Source organism: Symphalangus syndactylus, chromosome 19 (genome assembly GCF_028878055.3).
Source record: "Symphalangus syndactylus isolate Jambi chromosome 19, NHGRI_mSymSyn1-v2.1_pri, whole genome shotgun sequence".
NCBI classification, from domain to species: Eukaryota; Metazoa; Chordata; class Mammalia; order Primates; family Hylobatidae; genus Symphalangus; species Symphalangus syndactylus.
The window spans coordinates 20,277,240-20,304,447 of NC_072434.2; the positions used below are offsets into that span (position 1 = coordinate 20,277,240).

General features: G+C 39.5%; 1 protein-coding gene across 9 annotated transcripts in view; it reads left to right on the forward strand.

The window, feature by feature from the left end:
- Nucleotides 1–21,808, forward strand: part of KDM5B (lysine demethylase 5B) — an 80,841-nt gene extending 59,033 nt beyond the window's left edge. For all 9 annotated transcript variants that reach the window (XM_055234942.2, XM_055234950.2, XM_055234943.2 and 6 more), the window contains 15 exons: nucleotides 468–587; nucleotides 2,111–2,305; nucleotides 4,962–5,143; nucleotides 5,303–5,427; nucleotides 7,271–7,421; nucleotides 7,571–7,685; nucleotides 8,325–8,680; nucleotides 9,236–9,374; nucleotides 12,492–12,671; nucleotides 13,297–13,455; nucleotides 15,330–15,815; nucleotides 17,284–17,395; nucleotides 18,170–18,324; nucleotides 19,191–19,511; nucleotides 20,046–21,808. In XM_055234942.2, the coding sequence (XP_055090917.1) occupies nucleotides 468–587; nucleotides 2,111–2,305; nucleotides 4,962–5,143; nucleotides 5,303–5,427; nucleotides 7,271–7,421; nucleotides 7,571–7,685; nucleotides 8,325–8,680; nucleotides 9,236–9,374; nucleotides 12,492–12,671; nucleotides 13,297–13,455; nucleotides 15,330–15,815; nucleotides 17,284–17,395; nucleotides 18,170–18,324; nucleotides 19,191–19,511; nucleotides 20,046–20,183 (2,934 nt within the window). In that variant the 3' untranslated portion in view covers nucleotides 20,184–21,808. The remainder of the gene's footprint in view (nucleotides 1–467; nucleotides 588–2,110; nucleotides 2,306–4,961; nucleotides 5,144–5,302; nucleotides 5,428–7,270; nucleotides 7,422–7,570; nucleotides 7,686–8,324; nucleotides 8,681–9,235; nucleotides 9,375–12,491; nucleotides 12,672–13,296; nucleotides 13,456–15,329; nucleotides 15,816–17,283; nucleotides 17,396–18,169; nucleotides 18,325–19,190; nucleotides 19,512–20,045) is intronic.
- Nucleotides 21,809–27,208: the final 5,400 nt, after the last annotated feature.

Here is a 27,208-nt window from a genome sequence, read left to right on the forward strand (position 1 = left end):
GAGCAATATAGGTACTTTTGGGGTGAGGGTGGTGGTAGGAAGAAGGGAATGATGGGAGGTAAGTTTGAGTTCCAAATGAGGAGGAGCTCTGTATGTTATGAGATTCTTGAAATAGAGTGGGATTGCTTTAACTGGTGGTAGAAGATACTACTTGAGGGTAGTAATAATATATTAGGATATTCTTAATTGTAGCTGTTTTTAAAAGTTATACCTTGAACCTTAATGTGGCGACATTTTTGTTTTGTGTTCAGATACTAATCAACTTCGGTAGTCTGGGATACTGCTCCATCTTGTGACATTAATTAGTATCTCTAGGTGATATTCTACTTTAGTAATTTGTTTTTTCTGGCTCAATTTCAGAAAGCCGCCTTTTTTTGAAAAGTATCTAATAGTCTGTGTCCAGATTGTCTTTAGTAACAATGTCACTCTTTAAGAAACTCAAAAATCTTCAATTTCTGTCTCTTCAGGTTTACCGAACTAATCAGTGTGCTGGGGAGTTTGTGATTACATTTCCAAGAGCCTACCACAGTGGTTTTAACCAGGGTTTTAATTTTGCTGAGGCTGTTAACTTCTGCACTGTTGATTGGGTATGTAATTACAATTTAGTCAACCTTTTCAAATTTATTGTTTTTCCTGAGGAAATGGAATATAATGTTTTAAAGTGTCACGTGGGCTGGGTGCGGTGGCTCATGCTTGTAATCCCAGCACTTTCGGAAGCCAAGGTGGGCGGATCACCTGAGGTCAGGAGTTCGAGACTGGCCTGGCCAACATGGTGAAACCCCATCTCTACTAAAAATACAAAAATTAGGCATGATGGTGGGTGCCTGTAATCCCAATTACTTGGGAGGCTGAGGCAGGAGAATCACTTGAACCCAGGAGGTGGAGATCGCAGTGAGCCAAGATCACACCATTGCACTCCAGCCTGGGCAACAGACTGAAACTCTGTCTCAAAAAAATAAATAAATGTCACACGGATAGTTGCCTTGACCCATTACTGCTCAGCTGGTCAGTCTGCAAATTGTTTACCAGTCCACAATGAGATAAAGCACTTGTACCACAGTGTAAATCAAGCATGAATTACCTAAGCATACTGCTTAGTTCAGCTGATGTTTTTTCTTTTGTAGCAAGACTTTCTTGATGAAGAAAGGAGTCTGTTGATTTACATTCTGGCTGAAGCTGAGCATCTCATTGCAAACTGATAAATAATTCCAGTCTAAAGGCTTTGTATAGTACTAGCTTACATTATCTACAGTACAGCAATTTAAGGACACATTTGGTTTCAGTTAGTTGTAAAGTTTAATTTTTATATTTGTATTAATACTTTTCATTTACCTAAAAAGTTCTAGATTAAGTGGTGTTAAAGCTAATGAATTATAACTTTGTTATAACGGCACTTGCTATATCTATACTTATTTCCCATTATGTAGTTTTTCAGAATATTATTCCCTGAAGTAGGTTGATCATACCAGTTCAGTACAATTATTTCAGGAAGTATATAAGGTCATACTTCTAATTAGATTCTACATTGTTGTAGATACTAATACATTGTTAATATACTGGGTCTTTTTTTTTTAAACCACTTTTTAATTAAGATATGTAACATTACAGATCTTTGGGATGCAAAGATAAATAAGGCCTAGGGCCTAGGCTAGGAATCTTATGAGTCTGGTGTTTTGTTTGTTTTTTTAATTTTTTTGAGACAGTCTCGCTCTGTCACCCAGGCTGGAGTGCAGTGGTGCAATCATGGTTCATTGCAACCTCGACTCCCAGGCTCAAGCAATCCTTCCACGTCAGCCTCCCGAGTAGCTGGGACTACAGGCGTGCACCACCACACCCGACTAATGTTTATATTTGTTTGTAGAGATGAGATTTCACCATACTGCACAGGCTGCTCTCCGATTGTTAGACTCAAGCAAGGCTTGGCCTCCCAAAGTGTTGGAATTACAGGTGTCAGCCATCTGCCTGGCCCAGAGTCTGGTTTAAGGGTTGGTAAATGATACGTGTTAAGACCCATAGTGTGATATTTGGTAATTTGATAATAATGGGTCAGAGGTGTTTGGAAATAGAAGAAAGATGAATGTTATTTTTTTCTTTCCGTCTTTTGATACAGCTGCCATTAGGCCGACAGTGTGTGGAGCATTATCGCTTGCTTCATCGATATTGTGTGTTTTCCCACGATGAGATGATCTGCAAGATGGCTTCCAAGGCTGATGTACTAGATGTTGTAGTGGCTTCAACTGTTCAGAAAGACATGGCCATTATGATTGAGGATGAGAAAGCTTTAAGGGAAACTGTCCGTAAATTGGTAAGGCTTATGGAAATCCAACTGCATGTTGTCATTGGGTATTATTTAGTAAAATTTTTACGCACTTTAATATCATTTTAATCAGTCTTTTTAAAGCCTATTTTCTTTGAGGCCATTGTAATAGATGTATAGTAGTATCTCGTGGTTTTAATTTTTATTCACTATCTTATTTGCCACATGCACATATGTCTCTTTGAAGTAGCTGTTCAAATGTTTTGCCCCTTTAAAAAAAATGTTTTGTAGAACCATGGTCTCACTATGTTGCCCAGGCTGGTCTCAAACTGCTGGGTTCAAGCTATCCACCCAAACTCAACCTCCCAGTGTTCTGGGATTACAGGTGTGAGCCACTACACCTGGCTTGCCCTTTATTTTTTAAAAAAATTTGATTGTTGTAATAATTCTTTATGTATTCTGCATACCAGTTTTTTTTTTTTTTTTTTTTTTTTGATACGATAGGTGTTTTGCTAATATTTTCTCCCAGTCTGTGGCTTGTCTTTGATTTTCCTACCAGTGTCTTTCAGCAAGCAGGAGTTTTTCATTTTGATGAAGTCCAGTTTGTTAATTATTTTCTTGTGTGAATCATGTTTTTTTGGTTTCCTATTTAATAAATCTTGCCTAATCCAAAGTTACAAAGATTTTCTCCTAAAAAGTCATCTAGAATTTCAGTTTCAAGTTTTACATTTAGGTCTTTCATCTATTTCAAGTAATTTTTGTTTTTCAAAAATATGAGTCAAGGTTCATTTTTTTTGCATGTGGATATATCTAGTTCTTCCAGCAGCATTTCTTGAAAAGACTATCTTTTCTTCATTAAATTGCTTTGGCACCTTTGTTGAAAATCAATTATGTGGTTGAAAACCACATAAGTATGGGTCTATTTCTGGACTCTATTGTGTTCTGGTGATCTGTGCATCTATTCTATTGCTAATACCAAATGGTCTTGATTATTGTAGCTTTCTAAGAAGTCTTGAAATCAGGTAGTATGAGTCTTCCAACTTTGTTTTTTTTAAAAAATTGTTTTATCTCTTTTACTTTTTTTAACGTAAATTTTAGAATCAGCTTATTGATTTCCACCAAATCAATTCCTGTTGGAATTTTGATTGAGACTGCATGAAACTATGGATAGTTTGGGGGAGAATTGATATCTTAATAATATTGAGTCTTCCAATTCATGAACATAGTATAATTTTATATTGCTTGTTTTTTGGCACTATTATAAATTGTACTTTTACAAACTTTGAATTTCTAATTGTTTATTGCTAGTATTTAGAGAGACAATTGACTTGTATATTGACCTTGTCTCCTGAGACCTTGCTAAAAATTCACTTAATTTCCAGTAACTTTTTCATGGATTCTTTTGGAATAATAATATCTGCAAATAGTAATACTTTTTTTTTTTTTTTTTAATATGTGCCTCTTTGGATAGAATCCTGGAATATTGGCTCTCTGCAGCCCATTATATTTTAACAGCAGGTCACCTACCTTACCCCCTTATATTTTACAGTTGGGGGAAAATAGTGCCCAGAGGGTTTAAGTAACTTACCAAAGTCTTACATCAAAACTGGTAGCTCATTTTTAGAACTCTGAGACTTTTTCCATATATGGAATTTAAAAATCAAAATTAGGTGTGAACTACATGATTGATTCTTAACTAAAGTCCGTAGAGTTCGTCCTTAATCTTATTTTAAACAAAAATGTTAACTTTCTGCATCCCATGAAGTCCCTTTTAATGACCAATTCAAGAATAAAACCAAAATCTAATTAGCATTTTCCTTACCTTCCTCATCTTTGTTGGCCCATATAATTGGCAGATATGAAATAGTTAAAAGGTTAAAATACAGGATAAGAGAATAAAAGAAAGAAGCCCAGTAGTTAATAAACTGACTGGCATTCTCAAGGCTGGATTAGGATCCAGTTTTAAATAGGGAAAAAAGGTGATAGAAGTTTGGTCTTTAAATGACAAAAGGTATATCCAAGAAGGGTTCTCTATATGTTCGGTGGTACAGATTATGTTGAAATTTACTGGTTCAAGACATTATTTTTCCTGACAGTCTTCTAGGAGGAAATGTTTAATTATGACTTTAGTCTTTCCTATTGCACAAATTTTCTAACTATTCAGGTAATGACATCCTTTCATATAACTTACTGTAAAAGGCTAAGAGGCCACTCAGCATCTTCCCAAACTCAATTTCTGCATGATAGTCTTTTCCACTCGTCCCGTCTTCTTTCCTTTTGTTTTTGTCCTTTTAATAGATTCTCCATATTTCCTCAGAAGTAGGAAGCATATTCCTTTCTTTTACTCTATGTATACCTCTTATCTATACCCAAAATGTGGACAAGGCTAATTTGGAGTAGAACAGACAACTAATCTCAGTAGTTTTACAGTCCTGTGGTGTTCATACTCAGATCAAAATGACCAAACATAAGGACCTGCCTTGTCTGAAAAAGGAGATCTCCCTAGACAAATGAACTTAGCTATATTTGCTAGGTCATTTGTTTCATTTGTTTCTTTGTATGCCACACATTTTTAATCATGCATCCCTATTTTGGTAAAGCTTTTTTTTTTTTTTTTCCAAACTCAAGTACTACTGCATGTTTGTCTTGGGCTGGTGGATTATATTATCCTTTGGAGGTCTCTCTAAAGTATACTTTATTCTAGGGAGTGATTGATTCAGAAAGAATGGATTTTGAGCTGTTGCCAGATGATGAACGTCAGTGTGTAAAATGCAAAACTACATGCTTCATGTCTGCCATCTCCTGTTCTTGTAAACCTGGCCTGCTTGTTTGCCTGCATCATGTAAAAGAATTGTGTTCCTGTCCTCCTTATAAATATAAATTGCGGTAAGTAGGACGAATGATTTTTTTTCCTGTGGAAAACAGTTGATCCTTATTAAAAGCTCAACGATATCGCAGTTCTAGGGCTGAAATGTTAAGTATAAAACATCTAGTTTTCTCCAAAGCTACAGGTCTCAAAGCTAAGTGTGGTGGTATTATTTCCAGGTATAGATACACGCTGGATGATCTCTACCCTATGATGAATGCATTGAAGCTTCGAGCAGAATCTTACAACAAATGGGCCTTGAATGTGAATGAAGCTTTGGAGGCAAAGATCAACAAGAAGAAAAGTATGTGATATAGAAAGTGACTTGGTAATTGGCAAATTGGGGCTCACTGTGATGTAGCCAAATTAAAGTCAACAAAACATTTCTTGAAACAGCCTGACCTCATCCCTGGTTAGCCCCTCTACATAGCCAGGTTTACAGAGCACCAGCAGAGAAGGTTTTAAAATCGAGAGTGGATAAGGCAGTTGCCCTTACATCACAGTGAAATTTTGTTATATGAGTTGTGCAACATTACTTACTTAACAAAAACGATATTGTTAGGAAACCTTTATTTTTGTCTCAGAAATAAAAATTTCACATTTCTTACAAAGACATTGAAATCTTAAAAAAAAAAAAAAACAAAAACAAAACATCTTGTGACAAAGGCAGCATGACACTAAATCAGGAGTCTCTGAAATGGTAGTTTATCACTTCTTAGTTCTAATTAAGGTTAAGGTCCCTGGCACTTGTCATTCCCTTTGCAAGTCACTGCTACCCTTTTTGTCTCTCTCTCTCTCTCTCTCTCTCTCTTTTTTCTTATGAAAATATAGTTTGTTTTTTGTTTTTTTACTTTTCACCTCAAGGGTTATATGTGCAAGTTTGTTACATAGATAAACTTGTGACATGGGCGTTTGTTGTACAGATTATTTCATCACCCAGGTATTAAGCTTAGTACCCATTAGTTATTTTTCTGGACCCTCTCCTTCCTCCTGCCCTCCAGCCTCCAATAGGCTCCATTGTGTGTTGTTCCCCTGTATGTGTTCATGTGTTATTCCCCTCTATGTATCCATGTGTTTTCATCATTTAGCTCCCACTTATAAGTGAGAATATGCAGTATTTGCTTTCCTGTTCCTAGTGTTAGTTTGCTAACTAATTGCCTCCAGTTCCATCCATGTTCCTGCAAAGGACACAAGCTCATTCTTTTTTATGGCTGCATAGTATTCCATGGTGTATATGTACCACATTTTTCTTTATCCAGTCTATCATTGATGGGTATTTAGGTTGATTCTATGTCTTTGCTATTGTGAATAGTGTTGCGGTGAACATACACATGCATGTGTCTTTATAAATGGAATGATTTATATTCCTTTGGGTATATACCCAGTAATGGCATTGCTCGGTCAAATGGTATTTCAGTCTTTAGATCTTTGAAGAATCACCACACTGTCTTCCACAATAGTTGAACTAATTTACACTTCTATCAACAGTGTATGTGCGTTCCTTTTTCTCCACAACCTTGCCAGCATGTTACTTTTTGACTTTTTAATAATAGCCATTTTGACTGGTATGAGATGATATCTCATTGTGGTGTTTTTTGTTTTTGTTTTTTTTTCTTTTTGGAGACAGAGTCTTGCTCTGTCATCTTGACTGGAGTGCAGTGGCATGGTCATGGCTCACTGGAGCCTTGAAATCCTGGGTTTAAGTAATCCTGCTTTAGGTTGTCAAATAGTTGGGACTACAGTTGTGTGCCACCATGCCTGGCTAAGTTCTTTAATTTTGTAGAGATGAGATCTTGCTGTGTTGACCAGGCTGGTGTTAAACTCCTGGCCTCAAGTGATCTTCCTGCCTTGGCCTTGCAAATTGCTGGGATTTACAGGCGTGAGCCACTGTACCCACCCTAAAACATGTCAGGTCTTAGCATTTTTATATTTAAGTTCAACTCTAGGCACTTGTTTAAAAAACTCCGTGTTCAGCCACCACCCTGCAAAAACCAAATCAACAAATTTGTTAATAATTTAAAGCATTGCAAAAATTTGTAAGTTATATTTCTAGACAAGAACTGACAAAACCAGTCTCCTCTGAATTTCATACCAGTAGTAATAAACATAATGATTACAGAAAATATGACTTTTTTATTCATTCCTAGGCCTTGTCAGCTTCAAGGCTTTAATTGAAGAATCTGAAATGAAGAAATTCCCAGACAATGATCTTTTGCGACACCTTCGCCTAGTCACACAGGATGCAGAGAAGTGTGCCTCTGTTGCGCAGCAATTGCTTAATGGCAAAAGGCAAACTAGGTATGTGCTTCTGACTGCGTGAGTTTGGATTCTTTGGCATCTATGTTTGGAAACCTGTTGTGACTCCTGTCTTGAATTTCTGGGACCACCTGGGTGTGGTGGACATATATATATTCTTATATGGCTTCCTTGGGCCTTTGTCTTTATAGATACCGATCTGGTGGAGGGAAATCCCAAAATCAGTTGACAGTGAATGAGCTCCGGCAGTTTGTAACACAGCTGTATGCTCTTCCATGTGTCCTCAGTCAGACACCATTACTAAAGGTAACCATAGAGGGATGTGTGGGAGAATACTTTGGTAATTCTGTATTTTGTATATAAACTCGACTGACATTACTAAGTAATCTTTGATGATTAATACGTACATTTATTTGCAGATGCTTTTAATAACTCATTGAGTGGTATGTGTATATAAAGAGATTATAGTAGGTCCACAGGGGAAATAAAGTTGGAAATTTTTGCTTTGAAAGTGACCTTAGCTGGGCATGGTGGCTCACACCTGTAACCCCAGCACTTTGGGAGGCTGAGGAGGCGGATCACAAGGTCAGGAGTTCAAGACCAGCCTGACCAATATGGTGAAACCCCATCTCTACTAAAAATACAAAAATTAGCCAGGCGTGGTGGTGCATGCCTGTAGTCCCAGCTACTCGCTTGAACCCAAGAGGCGGAGGTTGCAGAAAAAAGAAAAAAAGAAAGTGACTTCAGCTAGTTTAAGCTGGGATAAGGTCTCTGTTATAGTCACTTAGTATTTGCTGTCAGTTGGCTTATGTATTATCTTGTTTACCTATATTATTACTAAAATTAAATGGGATCTCATTGAACATGAATTTAAGATTCTAAGTTTGAAAGAAGCCAATTACTGAAATTACTGTTTTAATGCAACAACCTGTGTATTTTTTTTAGGATCTCTTGAATCGTGTAGAAGATTTTCAACAGCATAGTCAGAAACTACTCTCTGAGGAAATGCCTAGTGCTGCGGAGCTGCAGGACTTGTTAGATGTCAGCTTTGAATTTGATGTTGAACTTCCACAGCTTGCTGAGATGCGTATCCGTTTGGAACAAGCCCGTTGGCTAGAAGAGGTGCAGCAAGCTTGCCTAGACCCCAGCTCCCTTACTTTAGATGATATGAGACGTCTCATAGACCTAGGGGTAGGGCTGGCCCCGTATTCAGCAGTGGAGAAAGCTATGGCCCGGCTGCAGGAACTGCTCACAGTATCAGAGCACTGGGACGACAAAGCCAAGAGTCTCCTCAAGGCCAGGTGAAAAAGCAGACTTCTCTTTCTTTGGGAAGGTTGGACAGTTATCTCCATCTTAAACACAGAGTACAATGATTGGTGTATGGCAAGTGCTCAGTAGCTGTGGTTATTATGCATGTGGAAGACATGTAGAAATAGCTGAGATATTTGGAGCTGCTTTGGGACCTGAATAAAAGAATGTTAATTTTTTCTTGTTTTACTGATTATAAAATGAATAATTCAATTGGACACACCTTTTCTAGAGTTGGTTTAATGAAATTTCCCTGGATCCTGTTAAAATCCTGTCTTTGAGAGAGGAAAATATTTACAAATAGGTGAAGCTGTTTAAACTCACAGTTAATATGGTTCCAAGGAGTCTTAAAGAGAAAAGTCTGAGAGTTAATAGGCACTGTTCTGCAAGAAAACAGTGCAGATAATTTTCAACAGGAATAGACAATGTCATTTGAAAAAATTTATTTCCCATACTGAATTTCTTTTGAAATGATAGTCTTTTTGGTAACCATAAGAAAAATGAACCATCGTATAAAATGCTAAGAAGTCTTTGTTTGCATTTTGTAGGCCACGACATTCATTGAATAGCCTTGCTACGGCAGTAAAGGAAATCGAAGAGATCCCTGCGTATCTGCCCAATGGTGCGGCTCTGAAAGACTCAGTGCAGAGAGCCAGAGACTGGCTTCAGGATGTGGAGGCCCTGCAGGTTGGTTTTAAAAAGTATATACAGAATGTGTAAGTGCATCCATAAAGAACAATATTGGAAAGTTGTGAAGAATAATACGTTGGATCTCACTGCACAGTTTCAGTATTTTAGGGGTTGACCAGAAGACTAATTCTATTCATACTTATTTGGATGTACTTACCAGCTATTATCCTGACCAGTTGTCTCAAATATTTAAGCTTAGACAGTGTCACCAACTTTTTCTGGGAGCTGGGGAGTCTTTCATAACAAACTCGAGTACTTGACTGCAGATTGAAGCAAAAGAGCTAACAATGAAGTAGTGAGAGAAAGTAGTTTTCTACTCTTTGATAAGTATGATTACCTCTTGTTGGCTTGTCTACAACTTTGAAGTTCAGACAATCAGTAATAGCAGATTCAGTGAATCTAGTTATATGACTAAATGCCCAAACTAAGCCCCAAGGCCCAGAATTTTCATGAAGTAGTGATTTAAAAGTACCCTCCCAACCCTACAAAAGAAATAAAACCTACCCAGTTCCAAAGTAATTATCCAAAGTATCCAGTCATTTCCATCAAGTATTTGTGGTTTTATGCTAGATGTTATACTTACTGACCTGTATATAAGTTTAAAAAAAGAATGAAATTCACTTGTAGCATTGTTAAGGTACAAAAAGAATGCATTCTTTAATATGATTTTCCCAGTTTTCAGACAACTGGCTGAATGACTTAATTTGAAAAGTGTTTGATGGGGGATGTCTTCCCTTATCTCTTATCATCATAAACCAATAGGTGTTACGGACCTACTGAGAAAAAAAAAGTCTCAAGTTCTATTTTGTTGAAGTCCTCAAATGCTAGAAATAAAAATACTATATGGCTTTCTGAATATTTGTGTAATTTTAAGTGGTGTTAATTGGCTAGTTGCTAACAAGAAATACCAAACAGGACAATTCTAGACAAATGGTTGCATCTGGGCATCTGTTCTTGTTAATAGGGAAAAGAAGATACATTGTTTGAGGAGGTTACATAATTAAGGACTGACTCCAGCAAGCCAAAAAAACAAAAACAAAGAAAGTATTTACTGTGGACATAAATTTTGTTAATGAGAGTTTTAGATGCAGGCACTTGTCAATGATAGTTGGTATTATAGTAATTAGTTTTAGTCATGGTCCTCCTTTTTACTCCATGATTGCTAGCAGCCAGAAGGTGAGGTCATGGCAATAAGGAGAGGCTGACATATCAAATCAGAAAGCAAGGGCATGCTTCTGGATGAGTTTATTTCCTTCATATTTTATATGTATATGCTACTTACTATGTTTGCAACAGTGCCATTAAGGGCAAAAGGCAAGTTTTGCTTCATTCCTGAAAAAGTAGCCCTTTTTTTTGCATCATATATTTAAGGACTAATACACATGACTAACAACAAGGAACTACTTTCTATTAGGTGGATTATTTAAATGTTATGCAGTATTCTGCTTTACACATAGGAAGTACTCGGATTTCTAAATTAAATATCATATGAATAGCATCAATTTATGAGTCACATTCATAAGTGTCCATTAGAACATTTATGCCCTAACAGTTTTAATCCTGTAAGGATAAATATCAAAGGCAGCAAAATATCAACCTACCCAGTCTTCCCTAGTTGTCCCAAAAATGTCCCTTATGGCTGTTTGTCTAACCCAGAAACACTTGTTGCACCAAATTGTCATCTGTTTAAGTTTCTTTTAATCTTGTAGCATTTTCCTCCCCGCCCCACTTTTTCTCACGTCACTGACTAGACAGTTATCCCATGGTATGCTCCACCTTCTGGATTTGTTTGATTGTTTCTTTGTGGAGTGTTCTATTCTCTGTATTTCCTATAAATTGGAAGTTAGTTTTGAAGCCCTGGTGCATCCAAGTTAAACATTTTTTTAATATAATGCATTAAAATTTCAGGTAATACTGTATATTCTATATTGCATCACAACAGGAGACATATCTGGATGACCTACCATTAGTGATGCTAAGTTTTACATTGTATTAGAGCAACACCAATGCATTTCATACTCCATAACCTTAATGCTTTTACTCTCCTTCTAGTTTGGCTATCTCTTTCTAAAAATACAGTTCCCAGACCAGCAGTATTAGCATCGGCAACAGCAGCTTCACCTGGGAACTTGTTAGAAGTGCAAATTTATGGACCTTCCTCTGACCCACTGAATTAGAATATTTGGGGGATAGGGCTAAGGAAACTGTGTTTAAACAAGCCTTCCAGATGATTCTTATGCATGCTAAAGTTTGAGAACCACTGGGCTGTCTCAACTTATATTTTAGTTTCCTGAATAATTTATATTGAGTTGCTTTAATTAATCATTGGTGAGTAGATTGGGGTAAAATATTGTTTTGTTGCTTTTTATTTGTGTAATTCAGTATGAAAGTCTTGAGTTACTACAAACCTTCATTTCTGTTGAAATTTTTTTCAAACTGTCAATAGGGACCAGTGAGATGAGTGAATTTAGAAGGGTATAAATAGAACAAAGGGACCACAGTATATGCCATGTTCACATTTGTATCCTTAGAGCCTAGCACAAACTAGGTTCTCTAGGCCCGGCACAGTGGCTCACTGTAATCCCAGCACTTTGGGAGGCCAGGGTGGGAGGATTGCTTGAGGCCAGGAGTTTGAGACCAGCCTGGCCAACATGGTGAAACACCGTCTCTACTAAAAATACAAAAATTAGTTGGGCATGGTGATTGATGCCTGTAATCCCAGCTACTCGGGAGGCTGAGGCAGGAGAATTGCTTGAACCCAGGAAGTAGAGGTTGCAGTGAGCTGAGATTGTGCCACTGCATTGCAGCCCAGGCAAGAGTGATACTCCGTCTTAAAAAAAGAAAAAAAAAAAACAAAAAAAAAAACACCACCACCACCACCAACAAAAGACCCAAACTAGGTTCTCTAAGTGTTTATGTAATGAAGGAACAAATGTCACTTCTACCCCCAACATCATTGGTCAGCTGGCAGGTTAGTCAATGTTTGTGAATTTAGCATGTTGAGATCATGGAGTAATCTGAAGTACTCAATGGACCAATCTGAATTAAGCTTTTCCTGTTTTTCATAGAAGTGTTCTTTTTTCTAAACTGCTGTAATTTTTCTTGATTTATTAGGCTGGAGGACGTGTGCCAGTGTTAGACACACTCATAGAACTTGTTACACGAGGCCGATCTATCCCGGTACATCTGAATTCTTTGCCAAGACTGGAAACCCTAGTAGCTGAGGTTCAGGCTTGGAAAGAATGTGCTGTTAATACATTCTTGACTGAGAATTCTCCATATTCTCTCTTAGAGGTAAGTTTACAACCAGCTCATCTGCAAGACCTTAGATCTCCTAGTTTGGTAAAACATGCAGTTCATCACATACAAAGATGACATCACAGATTAATCTATATTCTGTGAGTTGTTCTTCCAGTAAAGCCAGGGAGACTCTTCTAATTTTCTGGTGAAGCAACCTTTAATTGTTTTCTTGGTTCATTTAGCATAACAGTATCTAAAGAAGAAAATTTTTTCCTATTGGGTGAAATTCCTCTGTGTTGAAATTGGACTCTTAAACTTGGCCGTGCTTCACCCACCTGAATTTCACCCACCTGATAAATGATCTCCCCCATCTTTTAAAAGTGCTTTAACTGCACTTTTTGTATTTTCTGTAAACTTGCTTGTGCATCATGACTGGGATCAGCTGGTATATATCACATTTTTAACTTGTTACTTAATTGAATCAGGAATCAGTTGATCTTTTATGAGTCTTCCTCCTCCTTTTGTAAAGGAGAGTCTCAGGGTTGCATGTTCCAAAGAAAATCTTCAATACTAAGAAATGCACATCCTTTTTACTGCTTAGGCTTTTATTTTGGGACTTCCTACATAATGCTTTATCTGAAATTTATTTTACCATTGGTTGTGCTTTGTCCCACATTAGGTGCTGTGTCCTCGATGTGATATTGGCCTTTTGGGATTGAAAAGGAAGCAGAGAAAGTTAAAGGAGCCCTTGCCAAATGGAAAGAAAAAAAGCACCAAATTAGAAAATCTGAGTGACCTGGAGAGAGCTTTAACTGAAAGCAAAGAGACTGCTTCAGCTGTATGTAGGGGTTTTTTCTTCTCCTTTCTGTGTTATTGGGAAGAATAATTTCTAACCCTTTCTGGTTTATAGGAATTTGGAGAAGGCAAGTAGAGTAACTTGAAAGTGTTCAGTTTTACTAAAAAGACTTTTTGAAAATGGTCAAGTGTTAAGAGTTTTGAATGGTAAGATGCACAGAGATGGGAAAGATTCAGGGTAGGCTTCCCAGTCAGGGTCTTGCAGACACAGAAACAGTCTTGTTTAGTGTCTGTGGGTTGATCCAGGAATGCTAACTAAAGATATTGAGACTAATATTAATAGATATATGAAACTGCAATGCTAATTTATTAGTTTATAGTTAAGAAGTACTTTTAAAAGTTTACTGGATACTTCGATACTCATCTGGAATACCTGACATCTCTGACCTGCATTTAGTAAATACTGTTGATTCAAAGATGATAGTTTAAAGAAGATAAAGCAATGTATAACTAATGTTACACATTAAGCACCTTATCAGGATAAAAAAGGGATAGCTATGTGATGCTGTTAATGGCACGAAGCATTGCCCATTCTAGAGTGGGAATGTATACCTGCTACTGGGACTAGATTGAATGGGTTCATCTGTGGATCCGGACACCTTCTCCCATTGATTTCTTTGTAGCTGCCAGACCTCTTGTGATAGACATGGGTTGCCTTGATTTATTTAGGTATTTTGACCCAGATGTTCTTTAGTGTATATTTGTGTATTCAGTCAGGTTCTAGACAGATTTCTGCCATCTGAGGTCCTCCATTCCATCTGTGGTTTGTTTTTATAAAGACTAACTGAAAGTTACAGTCCCCCTCTCCTGAGATGTGTATATATGTTGGTTTGAAACTTTATATGCAGTATCTTTCGTAGATTTTAGTCTGTCCATCTGTCTGTAGACCCCTGATTTAAGAATTCTCCCCACGTATTATCTGTTAATTTATGGTAGAACTCAAAGGTTAGTCATTTGCTTTCTATCTCTAAGCTGTCAGAAGTTACCTTGTTATCATATAACCCATACATATATTACTTTTTTTTTTTTTTTTTTTTTTTTTTTGAGATGGAGTCTCGCCCTGTTGCCCAGGCTGGAGTGCAGTGGCGCAATCTCAGCTCACTGCAAGCTCCACCCACTGGGTTCACACCATTCTCCTGCCTCAGCCACCCGAGTAGCTGGGAATATAGGCGCCTGCCACTACGCCCGGCTAATTTGTTGTATATTTAATAGAGACGGGGTTTCACCATGTTAGCCAGGATTGTCTCGATCTCCTGACCTCGTGATCCACCCACCTCGACCTCCCAAAGTGCTGGGATTACAGGCGTGAGCCACCGCGCCTGGCCAAACCCACACATATTACCTGTGTATTATATTTACAAAAGAAGTGGATTTTAAAAAATATATAACAAAGGTCTTTACTTGATTTGCTTTTAGGCTTTTTTTTTTTTTTTTTTAAATAGAGATAATGGAGAGTTTATTCTGGCCTTGTAAGGGTGCTTCATCTGGTGAATCGTGATGAATTTGAAACAGGATAGATGTGATGATTGGAAATGGTTTTTTAACTGTGACAGATTTTTTGAGAACTTGTTTACTATGTGCCAGGCAAAGAGTGTCCTATCCCACATCTCTCACTTAACTGTCATCTCAGCCCTGTGAGGTGGGCACTATTATCACCTCCATTTTACACATACAGAAATTTAGCCACAGTGGAATACGTGGCACCAGGTCACTCACACAGCTTAGTATGAGGCAGAGTCAGGTTTTGAATACAGATGATCTGCTTAGGATCCCATGCTCTTAACCACCAGGACTTTGAGTTTTAGGGGAAGGCCAAGTTATCTAGGACATCATCCTTGATTGTTAACTCTTTTTCAGATGGCAACTCTCGGGGAAGCTCGCCTAAGGGAAATGGAAGCCTTGCAGTCTCTCAGACTCGCCAATGAAGGGAAATTGCTGTCACCTGTCCAAGACGTGGATATAAAAATCTGCCTATGTCAGAAGGCACCAGCTGCCCCTATGATTCAATGTGAACTCTGCAGGGATGCTTTCCATACCAGTTGTGTGGCGGTACCCAGTATTTCACAGGGCCCCCGAATCTGGCTTTGTCCCCACTGTCGGAGGTCAGAGAAACCTCCATTAGAGAAAATTCTGCCCCTGCTCGCCTCTCTTCAGCGTATCCGAGTTCGCCTTCCTGAGGGAGATGCACTTCGATATATGATTGAAAGAACGGTGAACTGGCAGCACAGAGCCCAGCAACTGCTTTCATCAGGGAATCTTAAATTTGTGCAAGATCGAGTGGGCTCAGGACTGTTATATAGCAGATGGCAAGCCTCAGCAGGACAGGTGTCAGACACAAACAAGGTGAATCTGGACTTTCCTTGTTGGGTTATTGGAATTTGCAAAGCTCTGTACCTTTCTCTCGAACCTGTAGCTTTGGTGTTGCTATTCCCTTGGTGTGATCACTTTACTGTTAACAGCACCCTGTTTACCTGTAGCTTCCCACTTCAAGACCATGCAGGTATAACATATCCTTTTAGTTTCCTCTGCTCCTATTAGAAGTTGTTTCCCAGGCACTCTTTCTATAGAGCACATATTTAGCTTTTCACATAATTTCAAAAATTATTCAAAATAATTTTTTCATTTATATGTGTGCTGACCCATGTATATTTTACATGTACGTATATGATGTATCTTTAAGTCTTTGCTTGGCTAAAAAGTTTTTTACCCTGCTTCTTCTCATGTAAGTCAATTAGTAGAAAGGGAAAGCACTTCCTGCCTTTTATCTCTTTTTGCGCTTTTAGAGAAAATATTTTTTGAAAGAAGTGTTTGAGCATTGTGTTATTTCAGAGGAAAGCTCCTGGGTTACACACGATTTGTGATCTTTCTGCCAAAAGCTGGATTCTTTTGACCATCACTGGGTGGGCAGAGTTTTCTGTCATCTTCCATAGGTGGCTGCCGTAAAAGAATGTGAAGACAATAGAAAAGTACAATCAGGAAGGCAGTATTCAATCTTTATGAGGTTAATCTGATGGTTTTTAAAGTTGGTAAACATCTCTGTACCAGAGATAACACAACTCTCTTGTGCCATATGAGCACAGACACATGGATTCTATGAGTTAAATTGTTGATAAAGATGAAGACCAAAAAAAAACAGTCTGTTATATGTGTTTCCTTGGTTTTTTATTTCTTTGCAGGCTTCTGAAATATAGTGCCTGACACATAGATGATGAATTAAATATTTGTTGCATTAGATGACTTGTGGCATTCGTGCACACTCCCAAAGTGGAGTCTTTGGTGATCTTTACCCAGGATGTGCTAGGAGTTTACCTTTCTTAGTAAAGGGAAAGGACACAACTCTTATATTAATTCATGGTCAAAGGAGTGTTTCCCCTAGCTCCTTTAATAAAACACTAAGGAAGATAGGAAGGTGGTTATGGATGATTTCTGACAGGTCCTCATTTGATTTACTCAAAGGGGCACATATGTGTTCATCATATTTTAATCTTCAATAAGGAGAATTAGAAAAGGATTAAAAGGCTGTATGATCTGTTCTCACACTGAGAAAGTGGCTTATTTCCCAATGGTCTTCTTTATGTTTCTGAAATTAGTCCAAGTAGAACTGGAAAGATTAAAGGCTTGGTCTTTGGGAAGATATGAGTTGATTTGGCCAGTTCTGAAATGCCAGGAGACTCTTCAATAGGGGAAAATCAAGTTGTTTTTTTTTTCCCCCTGGTTGCCTGCCTGGGTAATGCAAGCTACTGTCATTGGACTAATGGGAGTATTTTTAATCCTGAAGAGATTTTATTATAAAATGTTTTCCCTCCATCAGGTATCTCAGCCTCCTGGCACAACATCATTTTCCTTGCCTGATGACTGGGACAACAGAACCTCATATTTGCACTCTCCCTTCTCAACTGGACGAAGTTGTATCCCCCTCCATGGTTTGTATTTTGTTATTATGTTGAGGGCTGTATAGTAATGAGTGATCTTGTATTACTAGGTTTTTATTATAGATGATCAAGTACTATAAAAAAGGACTTTATGCTGAAATGTAGGATATAGGCTATTATGTATTTGCAAAATAGGGAAGGGATCCTATTTGAAGGCTTATAATTGCAAAGGAACAGAGAGGAAGACTTTATATCCATTGTCCTCAGGGATGAAAGGGTTCATGCCACACCAGCTGATAAACACCAAGCTTTTAAGTCAGATGCTAAGTCATGGGCTCTGTTGTTGCTTCATTACTTAGGAGACTTGTGGAGAATCTTAGGGATAATCCACATTTCCTAGAGTCCTGATCCTTAGTCATAGCATCTCACTGTGTGTCTAGTAATGTGGTTAGAGCTCCTTGATCTACTCAAGACTGTTGACACTGTGGCCATCAGTCTGTTTCTTTGCTTGCTTTCTGTTAGAAGCCATCAAGGCAGAAGTACAATCTCTTCTGCATTCGCAATAAGTTAAATGAGAAGGGGATTCAGTGTATAATTAATACTAGTAATCATAAGACTTAGGAAATCTAGTTTTGGCTCTGTTTATTATATTGTGGCTTTAGGCACATTAAGTAAACCTCACTTCAACTGAAGGTAATTTGTAATTTAAGAAGGAGAGGGTAGTAGTGGTATTAAGGGCAGTCCTCCTATTTGTCTCATAAACCCAAATGTGAATGTGAAACACCCTTTGTTGTTACCATTTTGATTTGGTCTGGTCTTTTACAGGCGTTAGTCCAGAAGTGAATGAACTATTGATGGAAGCCCAGCTGCTCCAGGTATCCCTTCCTGAAATTCAGGAACTTTACCAGACTTTACTTGCAAAGCCAAGCCCTGCTCGGCAGACTGACCGAAGCTCACCAGTGAGACCCAGCAGTGAGAAGGTGAGTGTCTGAGAGGCTTCTGGGGCAAGGCACAGTCTGGGGTGTGGGTATGCTTTATTTTACTCCTCGAAACATAACCAGACAGCTGGTGTGAGGACTGGGTGATTAGACTGAGGATGACCCATTTTGAATGCTGACTTACTTGAAGGATACTCCTTAATGTCCTGTTTCTTAACATAGTTAAGGATACTGCGGCTGCTGCCACTTCTTCTAGTGAACTAACTGACCCATCACATTTAAGGCCCCTGAGAATACAGTTAGGATAGAAATCTACTAGGAAGCCTGAAGCCAAATTAGGGAAGAACTTCACTAAAGATAGCATGAGGGCTGATGTTGGCATTTAGAATTTCATTTTTCGTTATGATACCAAGTAGTATGGCACGATCATTGAATGTGTTCAGTTAATGCACCTTACACCTGTAAGATGTAGGGGTGTACATCCTTCAAGAAGGAAGATTATTAGTGTGGTTCCTCAGGAGCCTATAGGTCAAAGGATAGACATAAACACCCAGACAGAAACTATACAGTAGTTAGTCATTCAGGGATTTGGTGAAAGGAAGACTCTTAGTGGGCACCTCTCCATCTTCTGGTATTGGTTGGTTAATTGGAAGGCTAATCACGTCTTTAACATTCCTTTTTCCCGTGATCCTTTGGTAGCACTAACAGTGACAGGGGAAGGAAGTATGTTAAACCCAAACTGGTTGTCTTATATAAGACTGGGAGGGGAGTGGTTAAGATGCAGTATTTTTTCCCCGTGTAGATTGGGGGATCATCTGATTTCTAATTTACATGTTCTCTTTAGCTTCATTAGTTTTAGTAATAGGTGACCCATAGGCTAAAATTGAACTTTCCTATCTTCCACCCAGAATGACTGTTGCCGAGGGAAGCGAGATGGAATTAACAGTCTTGAGAGAAAACTGAAGAGACGCCTGGAAAGAGAGGGCCTCTCCAGTGAGCGGTGGGAACGAGTTAAGAAAATGCGGACCCCCAAAAAGAAGAAAATCAAACTGAGCCACCCCAAGGACATGAACAATTTCAAGTTAGAGAGAGAGCGTAGCTATGAATTAGTTCGTTCTGCTGAAACTCATTCCCTGCCCTCAGACACATCCTATTCTGAACAGGAAGACTCTGAGGATGAAGATGCCATCTGCCCAGCTGTGAGCTGCCTGCAGCCAGAAGGAGATGAGGTCAGTGAGGTTTGGGCCATAGAGGACGTGCTTTCCCTTAACTCAGAAACCCTGTAAGCTAGACCTCATCTCGCTGGGTCTTTCTCCTCTGCTTATCTGCTTTGAGCTGATCTGAATGGATTGCTCAGCCCTTCCCCCACTGATATCTGTGCTCTTACCATCGTTCCTGGGTCTCCTCCCTTTTCTTGAAGAAACTCTTGTTCTTCCCTTTTTCCTTTTCTTGCTCTTCCAGCTTTCACCTTCCCGGCGCTAAGAAGGTGGGAGGGATGCTGATGTGATGCCCTTTGGCTTACTTATCACAGGGCAGCGCTGTCTTAACCCCAAAGCAGACACGACTTGAAGAATGACTTTGACTCGGTTGCTTTGGCTAGGGGGCCAGCTACACTCATTTGGCTTAGCTGTTGTGCCAGAGGTCCCAGTGGTGGGACAGTGGCCGTTACTGGCAAACGGCCTGAATTTCTTGAGGCTGGCCTGCCCAATTTTGAATCCATTTTTTTCCTCTGAAAACCCCATCTTCCTGCTCTTTGTAACCAGGTGGACTGGGTCCAGTGTGATGGCAGCTGCAATCAGTGGTTTCATCAGGTCTGTGTTGGTGTCTCCCCAGAGATGGCAGAGAAAGAAGACTACATCTGTGTGCGCTGTACTGTGAAGGACGCACCAAGCCGAAAGTAAAAACACAAAAACAGATACCCCCCTACTTAATGTAATTCAGGACTCCAACCAAGAGGATTTCTTCAAATCTCAGCAAAGCTACAGGACTGGTATTCAAGCCAGCCTGTAAACGGTGCTATTTCTATTCCTTACGGGATCATTTTTCCAGGACTCTTTGAAGAAAAGAAAAAACAACTAAAAAAATTTTTGACACTTTTTGTATTTTTTCCTTAAGAGCTGTTTGTGGTTGTTGAGGTTTAAAAAGCTAACTGTTTTTTGCAGGGGTTCCCACCAATTTGGAAGGCATTGAAGCTTGCACCTTTTCATGTACAGCATTAAAATTTTACCTCTCTCTGGGATTTACCAGCTTAAGAGTCCAACTCACTTCCAGTGCCCAAAAGGGCACCCACCAGAAATTCCAGTAAATCCTCATTTGAGGAAGCGCTCCCTTGTTTACTCTGTTACCACATTGGGGAAATTTTTAAGTTTTTCACTTTGGGGGTTTTTGTTTGTTTCTTCTTTTCCTTTATCCACTTTTCTTTTTCCTGGTAGACTAGGTTTATTTATCTGAGCAATAACTTCTGTGTTGGTTTCAGTGGCTGGAATTAAAACAAAACAAAACAAACTTCCAAACAGTGTGTTGGTGCTTTAGCGATTGATGTACAGAACACAAATGTCTAGTTTCTAGTGTCACTGATGAACTAGTGATGTAGAAAAGAGACTTCTCTGTAAGTAATTGCCACAGCTGTATTTTGGCTTTCTCCCTGTCCCTTCCTTTCTCCCCTATTTTTTGGTAGCTTGTATCAAATGTTACAGTTTATATTGTGGAATAAATCCTTCGTCCTAACATAACACTAAATGCTGATTATTTAGAGCCATTAGAGCACAGCTTCTTCTGCCCCTCTACTGTTGCACAGCCAGAAGGGGCTGCTTGCTTTTGCGTCTGCCCAACCAGGTTGCAGTAGCAGTGGATGTTAGCCTGCAAACAACATTAGGGGGTTCTTCTTTTGTGTCCTGCTCTGTTTGGTGGGCCATATGCCTACAGCCCTCACTAACAAAGAACCCCTCTGTCTTCAAGGACTAGAACCTATCTTTAAAGCAGTGCTCTTTTAAAATAAGCTTTCTCAGAATGTTGGCAAATCACTTCAGTCCTCAAATCAGTCCTCCTTGTGGAATGATGCCTTTATTATATTTGAATTGACAGGGGAACTTGGTTTAGGGTTAAGACGTTGGAAGGAAATCTAAGGAAAATTAATCCTCATAGAGGTCCGGGTTAGTATATGTCTTGAGAGGAGACTTGTGAATTCCCAGACTCTGCCTCCTGGTTTCCTTTCTCATTTCTTTCAAACTGTAGCTATCATTACTGGCTGTGGATAGCCCATAGCTATTTTCCTTGCTTTTCTTTTTTAAAGGGCTCTGTTCTGCAGTGGAGAAGACATTCTGGTGAACAGACTTTTGCTTACTTTTTCCTATTCTGTTGCCAATTTTTGTTTTCCCCATATTCTATAGCCATAAACCTGAAGATGAGTACAACTGGTGGGTCTTTAATAAAACAACAACAAAAACAGCAGTTTGTGATATAGCAGAGATTTAAATGTACCCTCCCCTTTTATGCACTTCAAATAATTAAATCTCTTTAAGAATGACTTCTAGTTGTCTGCAGTTTTCTGCAGTTGTTGTGATGTTTCTCCTCGTCTGATGGTGGTTCTGGGGCCAATAGAGAAGAATAGTCTCCAGAGTACAATTTGGAATCATCGTGGTTTGGCCTTGTTAGTATTCAAATTCTTAGAACCCCCTCCATCACCCCCGACATTGAGGTAGGATGCCAACTGTCCCAGTCCTCACCTTCCATTGAGAAATTAAGCTTAAAAGGAGACCCTGCTGCTAATATAAAGCCACTGCCTTTAGAAAGCTTTTGCCATCTTAGTAAGCACAACCCCTGCCCCCATCCCCACTAATTTTTCTTCTTCATCTGTGGGTGGTACACAGTCCCTGACAATAGCATCTTTGAGGAAGTCGGATCTTTGTATCTCTGAGTGAGTTAGAAAAGGTAGGCATGTGTGTATTTGAACCACTCCCTCCCTGGATGAGAACCACTGATCATTTTACGTGTGATGATGCTGAATTTAAAGAGAATGTCAGTTGCCCAAAGCTACACTGTACTACTAGTAAATAACAAAGCCTGGGTTTTATCTTCCAGTTTTCCTACAGTATTCCTCCTACCTTGTACACCGTCACACTACTAATGAACACAGATAACGTTTACTTTCCAATTTATGCCTTCTGTTGTATCCCTAAAATGACTACAGACTGATGTGATCTAAAAACCATGTTTCACTGTATGTTAGCTGTGAAGCTGGCCTGTACCAGAGAAACCTCTGAACTTGTAGGGGAAAATGATAAAAATGCACGTTGAAACTGACACTTCAGTTTCCATCTCAGTAGTCCTACAGCTTTGTGAGGTGGGGGAGGGCAAGGGACTGTGTTAAGTTAGAGCGTGAGCCAGAAGGAGGGTCAGTGGGTAAAGAAAGAAAGGGTAGATGAGGTGTGCCTCCCACCTCACCTAAGTGAATACTGTTTGTTTTTTGTTTTTCCTTCCAGATTAGACTTTGGGGGATTTCTTATATAGAATAAAGGGCTTGATTATATGTAGCCTCTATCCTGGAGAAAGGTTATGTAATTTGGACTAGCTGTAAAGGAAGTTGACTTCTTTGCAGCTTCGTTTCAGTATCCTAGGAGGTGGGATTCATTTTTCTATCTCAAGTTACCCTAAAGGAGAGATGCCACTTGTGGTGATGGAGGTTGTTAAAAACCTGAATTTCCCTGCTTCATTCTCCAGTGAAGAGCTTAAGAAAATGAGGCTTTGGATATTTTGGCAGAAGTGTCTGAAATGCACCTAATTTGCCATTATACCCACCATCAAAAGCAACATGGCCCTTTGGGTGTTAGTGCGAGATTAGCCTAAGAATAGAGTAGATCTCTACCTGGAAGAGGGTGAAACATGGCTCCTTACCAATTCGGGTTGTACTCTGAAGGCCCTTTGTAATGGGTTTCTGCCTCTTTTTATCCCACTTAAAAATCTTGTTGGATATTTGGCAGTCTGTTAAGACCTGCTTCTGGCTTGGAGCAGGCATTGATTGGTATTTAGTACCCATGGGTGTTTTTCTGGGCTCAGTCTTGCCTATGTTTCTTGCCATATAGCACATACCGGAATGGATTCCAGATGCTATATACCTGTAACAGGAGACAGAATTGGACAACAAGGATTTTAAGAGTCATTGCCCATTGTAAAGCATTAAGCCAGAGCTGGTTATTCATTATCAGACTGACTACATGCTAGTCCATGCTAGTGTCAGCCTATATTAAAATAGTCTTTCCTTGCCATAGTGCTGCAGAAAACCCAATCCCTTCTGATGAAACATTGCTTCTTGGGAAGAAGAGCTGAGGAAAGCAATGAAGATCCCAGTGTTGGCCTTTATTGAGCTATGCATGAGGGTCAGGGTCCCTCAATTCCTAGTGACTATGAAGCAGCAGAGTGATGGCTTCGCCCTCTTTGCCCCTCTGTCACCAGTCCTTTGCATGTGGCTCTTTTAAGCTGCTCAGCTTTCTTTTGGGAGGCTTCATGTGTAACTTATAGAAATGTTACTGAAAAGCTGCCTAAACAAAAAATTGTATAAAGTAGGAATTTGTGTAAAGTAATACTGTTGTAAATCCATCTTCAAGATGTAAAGAATCAATTTGTAAAGTGTGTATTTTCACTTCTCCCTTCAAATTTATGTGAACGAGTTTTTCATGTTTCAATATTGCTTACACAGGAATGCACCTTACGTTTTTATCAGTATAAATGGAACATTTAAAACCAGTCAACAACAGAACAGATAATCCAGCTCCCTGTTTGTGTTCTGGGTTAATTTTGCAAGGATGAAGGGCTAGAAAGTGGTGAGTTTGGGTGTGTTTCTTATTTTCAGGATAACCGGCTGCATTGCAGTAGAGGAATGGAATGGTGAGGTCATTTGACCTGTTCCAGGTGAGTGGAGGCCAAAGAACATTCTTTCTGCCTCCCCTTGGATGGGAAAATTGAGAAATTAAAAAGTTGCCTTTCCAAGGAAACAAAAGTTATTTTCTCTATTTAAAATAAATGTCCAAAGGCACCCCTCTAAACATCAAAACTTTTAGCTCCTGGCAAATTTAACCTAGCTAGAAGTTGGGGAAGAGTGCGGTTTCAAACCATGCTTCCTTTCTGTCCTTGCCAATACGTTCTCACTGCCCATGATTCTGCTGCGAACACACACACACACACACGCCCCTTCTGTATGTGATCAGGATAAGTAGTTCAACAGTTAATAAAGTTAAATTACTGGATGAGAAAGATATATTTAACCTAAATCATAAATATGTATATCCATTTAATAAACTCTAAAATTGAGAAAAATTACAGTTTGGGGATGAGGGCCTTCATTCATAATAGCCATAATGCGTTATCTATGATGTCAGCTTGATTGAGCTTCTTTAAAATGCATAAAGAATTTGAACAACAAAAGAAATTTGATTTTTTTTTTTTTTTTTTTTTTTGAGACAGTGTTTCACTCTTGTTGTCCAGGCTGGGGTGCAATGGCATGATCTCGACTCGCTGCAACCTCCACCTCCCAGGTTCAAGTGATTCTCCTGCCTCAGCCTCCCAAGTAGGTGGGATTACAGGCATGTACCACCACACCCAGCTAATTTTGTATTTTTAGTACAGACAGGGTTTCACCATGTTGGCCAGGCTGATTTCGAACTCCTTACCTCAAGCGATCCACCCGCCTCAGCCTTCCAACATGAGCCACCATGCCTGGCCTAGGAATTTGATTTTAGAATTCTAAATATTTACTCATTTTCTCCAATCTTGTAAGAATTTTACTCACCTAAATAGACAATCTGGTTTTTATAAAAACTTTCCACACTCATTTCATTGGTTTATGTAATAGTCAATTAAAACATAGTTACTATAACAAGTTAACTAGTATATGATTAGGAACAAATACTACTTGGTGAGAGCAGGCCACAGGTGCTCATCAGGCCAAGACCATGAGTATATTTTACAGAAGGAATGTAGAGGGAGAGCATAGGTTGATTGAAGTTGCTTAAGAGAGTGTTAGTACCTGGTTGTGTGTGTGTGTGTGTGTGTGTGGTTTTTGGTTTTGTTTTTGTTTTTTTGAGACAAGGTCTTGCTCTTTCACATAGTTTGGAGTACGGTGGCGTGATCATAGCTCAATGCAGCTTCCACCTCCCATGCTTCAAGCAGTCCTCCCACCTCAGCCTTTTAGGTAGCTGGGACTACAGGTGTGGGCCACCAAGCCTGGCTAATTTTAAAAAAAGTTTTTTTTGTAGAGATGGGGTCTCACTATGTTGTCCAGGCCAGTCTCAAACTCCTGTGCTCAGCGGGGGGATCATCCTGACTTGGCCTCCCAAAGTGCTGGCATTACATGCAAGAGAGTGTCTGTTTTTAAATCACTTGGTTTGCCTCTTACAAGACTTTCTTTTTTTGAGATGAGGTCTCACTCTGTCACCGAGGCTGGAGTGCAATAGCGCAATCTCGGTTCACTGCAACTTCTGCCTCCTGGGTTCAAGTGATTCTCCTGCCTCAGCCTCCCAAGTAGTTGGGATTACAGGCGCCTACCACCATGCCCAGCTAATTTTTGTACTTTTAGTAGAAACAGGGTCTCACCATGTTGGCCAGGCTGGTTTTGAACTCCTGACCTCAAGTGATCTGCTTGGCTCGGCCTCGCAAAGTGCTGGGATTGCAGGAGTGAGCCACTGCACCTGGCCTCTTGCAAGACTTCCTAAGCTCCTAGGAGATGCTTGGTATTTAAGATGCTCCATAGCTTCTGAAGCCATCCTAATCCACTGGCCAGTTATAGCACACTTGGAATTTTGTTCTTTTAATGCTTTTAACCTATCATAGTCACTGTTACTACGTCACAGGCATGAAAACTAAATAGATGAAGCAACACTTGACTAAGCCAGTCCTTAGGAGAGGTGGGCTTTGGAATAATATGCGGGCCTTATCCCTGATCTGGGCCTTAGCCTTATTGTAAGGAAGAGCTCTTGGTCTGGTTGCTTTGCTAGTTCCTTGTCCAGGACATTCTACATGTCTCAAAGAACTAAGAGTATTGGTCCTGGAATTGGTGAACCTGCTTCGTTTCTGTTGCTGTCCCCACATTTCCTCTTACTTCCAGCCAGCAGGGAATAGAGTGGGCAAATGTGACTTAGGGTTTAACCTCCAGTCACTGATAGATCATTTATTTTTTTTGCAGCCCTGTTTGTGGAGTACTTTTATTTTTTAGAGATGTCTTGAAATCTGGCAGCCATGTTTAGCCTTGAAGTGGCCACCCTCAAATGGCCAAAATGCCTCAATGATTAGTTTCCTTTTCCCTCTTGAGACCAATAACCCATGGTCCTTAACATGGTGTGTTCCACAGACACCTCTGTATATTCTTAGGCAATTTCACAAGAAACAGAAACTGGGCACAGGCTTCTGGACTTTGGCATGCCTTAGGAGATTAGCAGAGGACATGGTGGACATGAGTGCCCACAGCCTGTTTCTGTGCCCTCTTCATTTCCATACCACCTCACATTCCACTCAAACCCTTCAAGGAGCAAGAGTGAACAACTAAAGTAGGTCTTACTGGATCAAGGAAAAGAATGTCCAGTTAAGCAGAGGGGAGTTAGAGAATAAGGCAGTGTGACTGAATATACAAGCACTTACCTCAACATCCTTCCCACTGATTTCATTCAGTATGTGTCCTTTGAGCCACTGCTAAACTTAGGGCAACTCTGGCTGCCACTCCAGCTTGGCCACCAGATAGCACCATTCGGTTTCCATAAGGGCCACGTATCCTCTTGCCATACTGATGGCTGGTCCTATTGGCCAGAAGGAGGGAAACACATGACACGGAGTTTAGGTACTAATCTTCAATAAGATCATTAGGGGTTATAAGGCTCCAGCTCTTACTAGCAGAGAAAACCTTTGGGTCTTTGTATACCTCCTCCCCTAAACTTTGGTC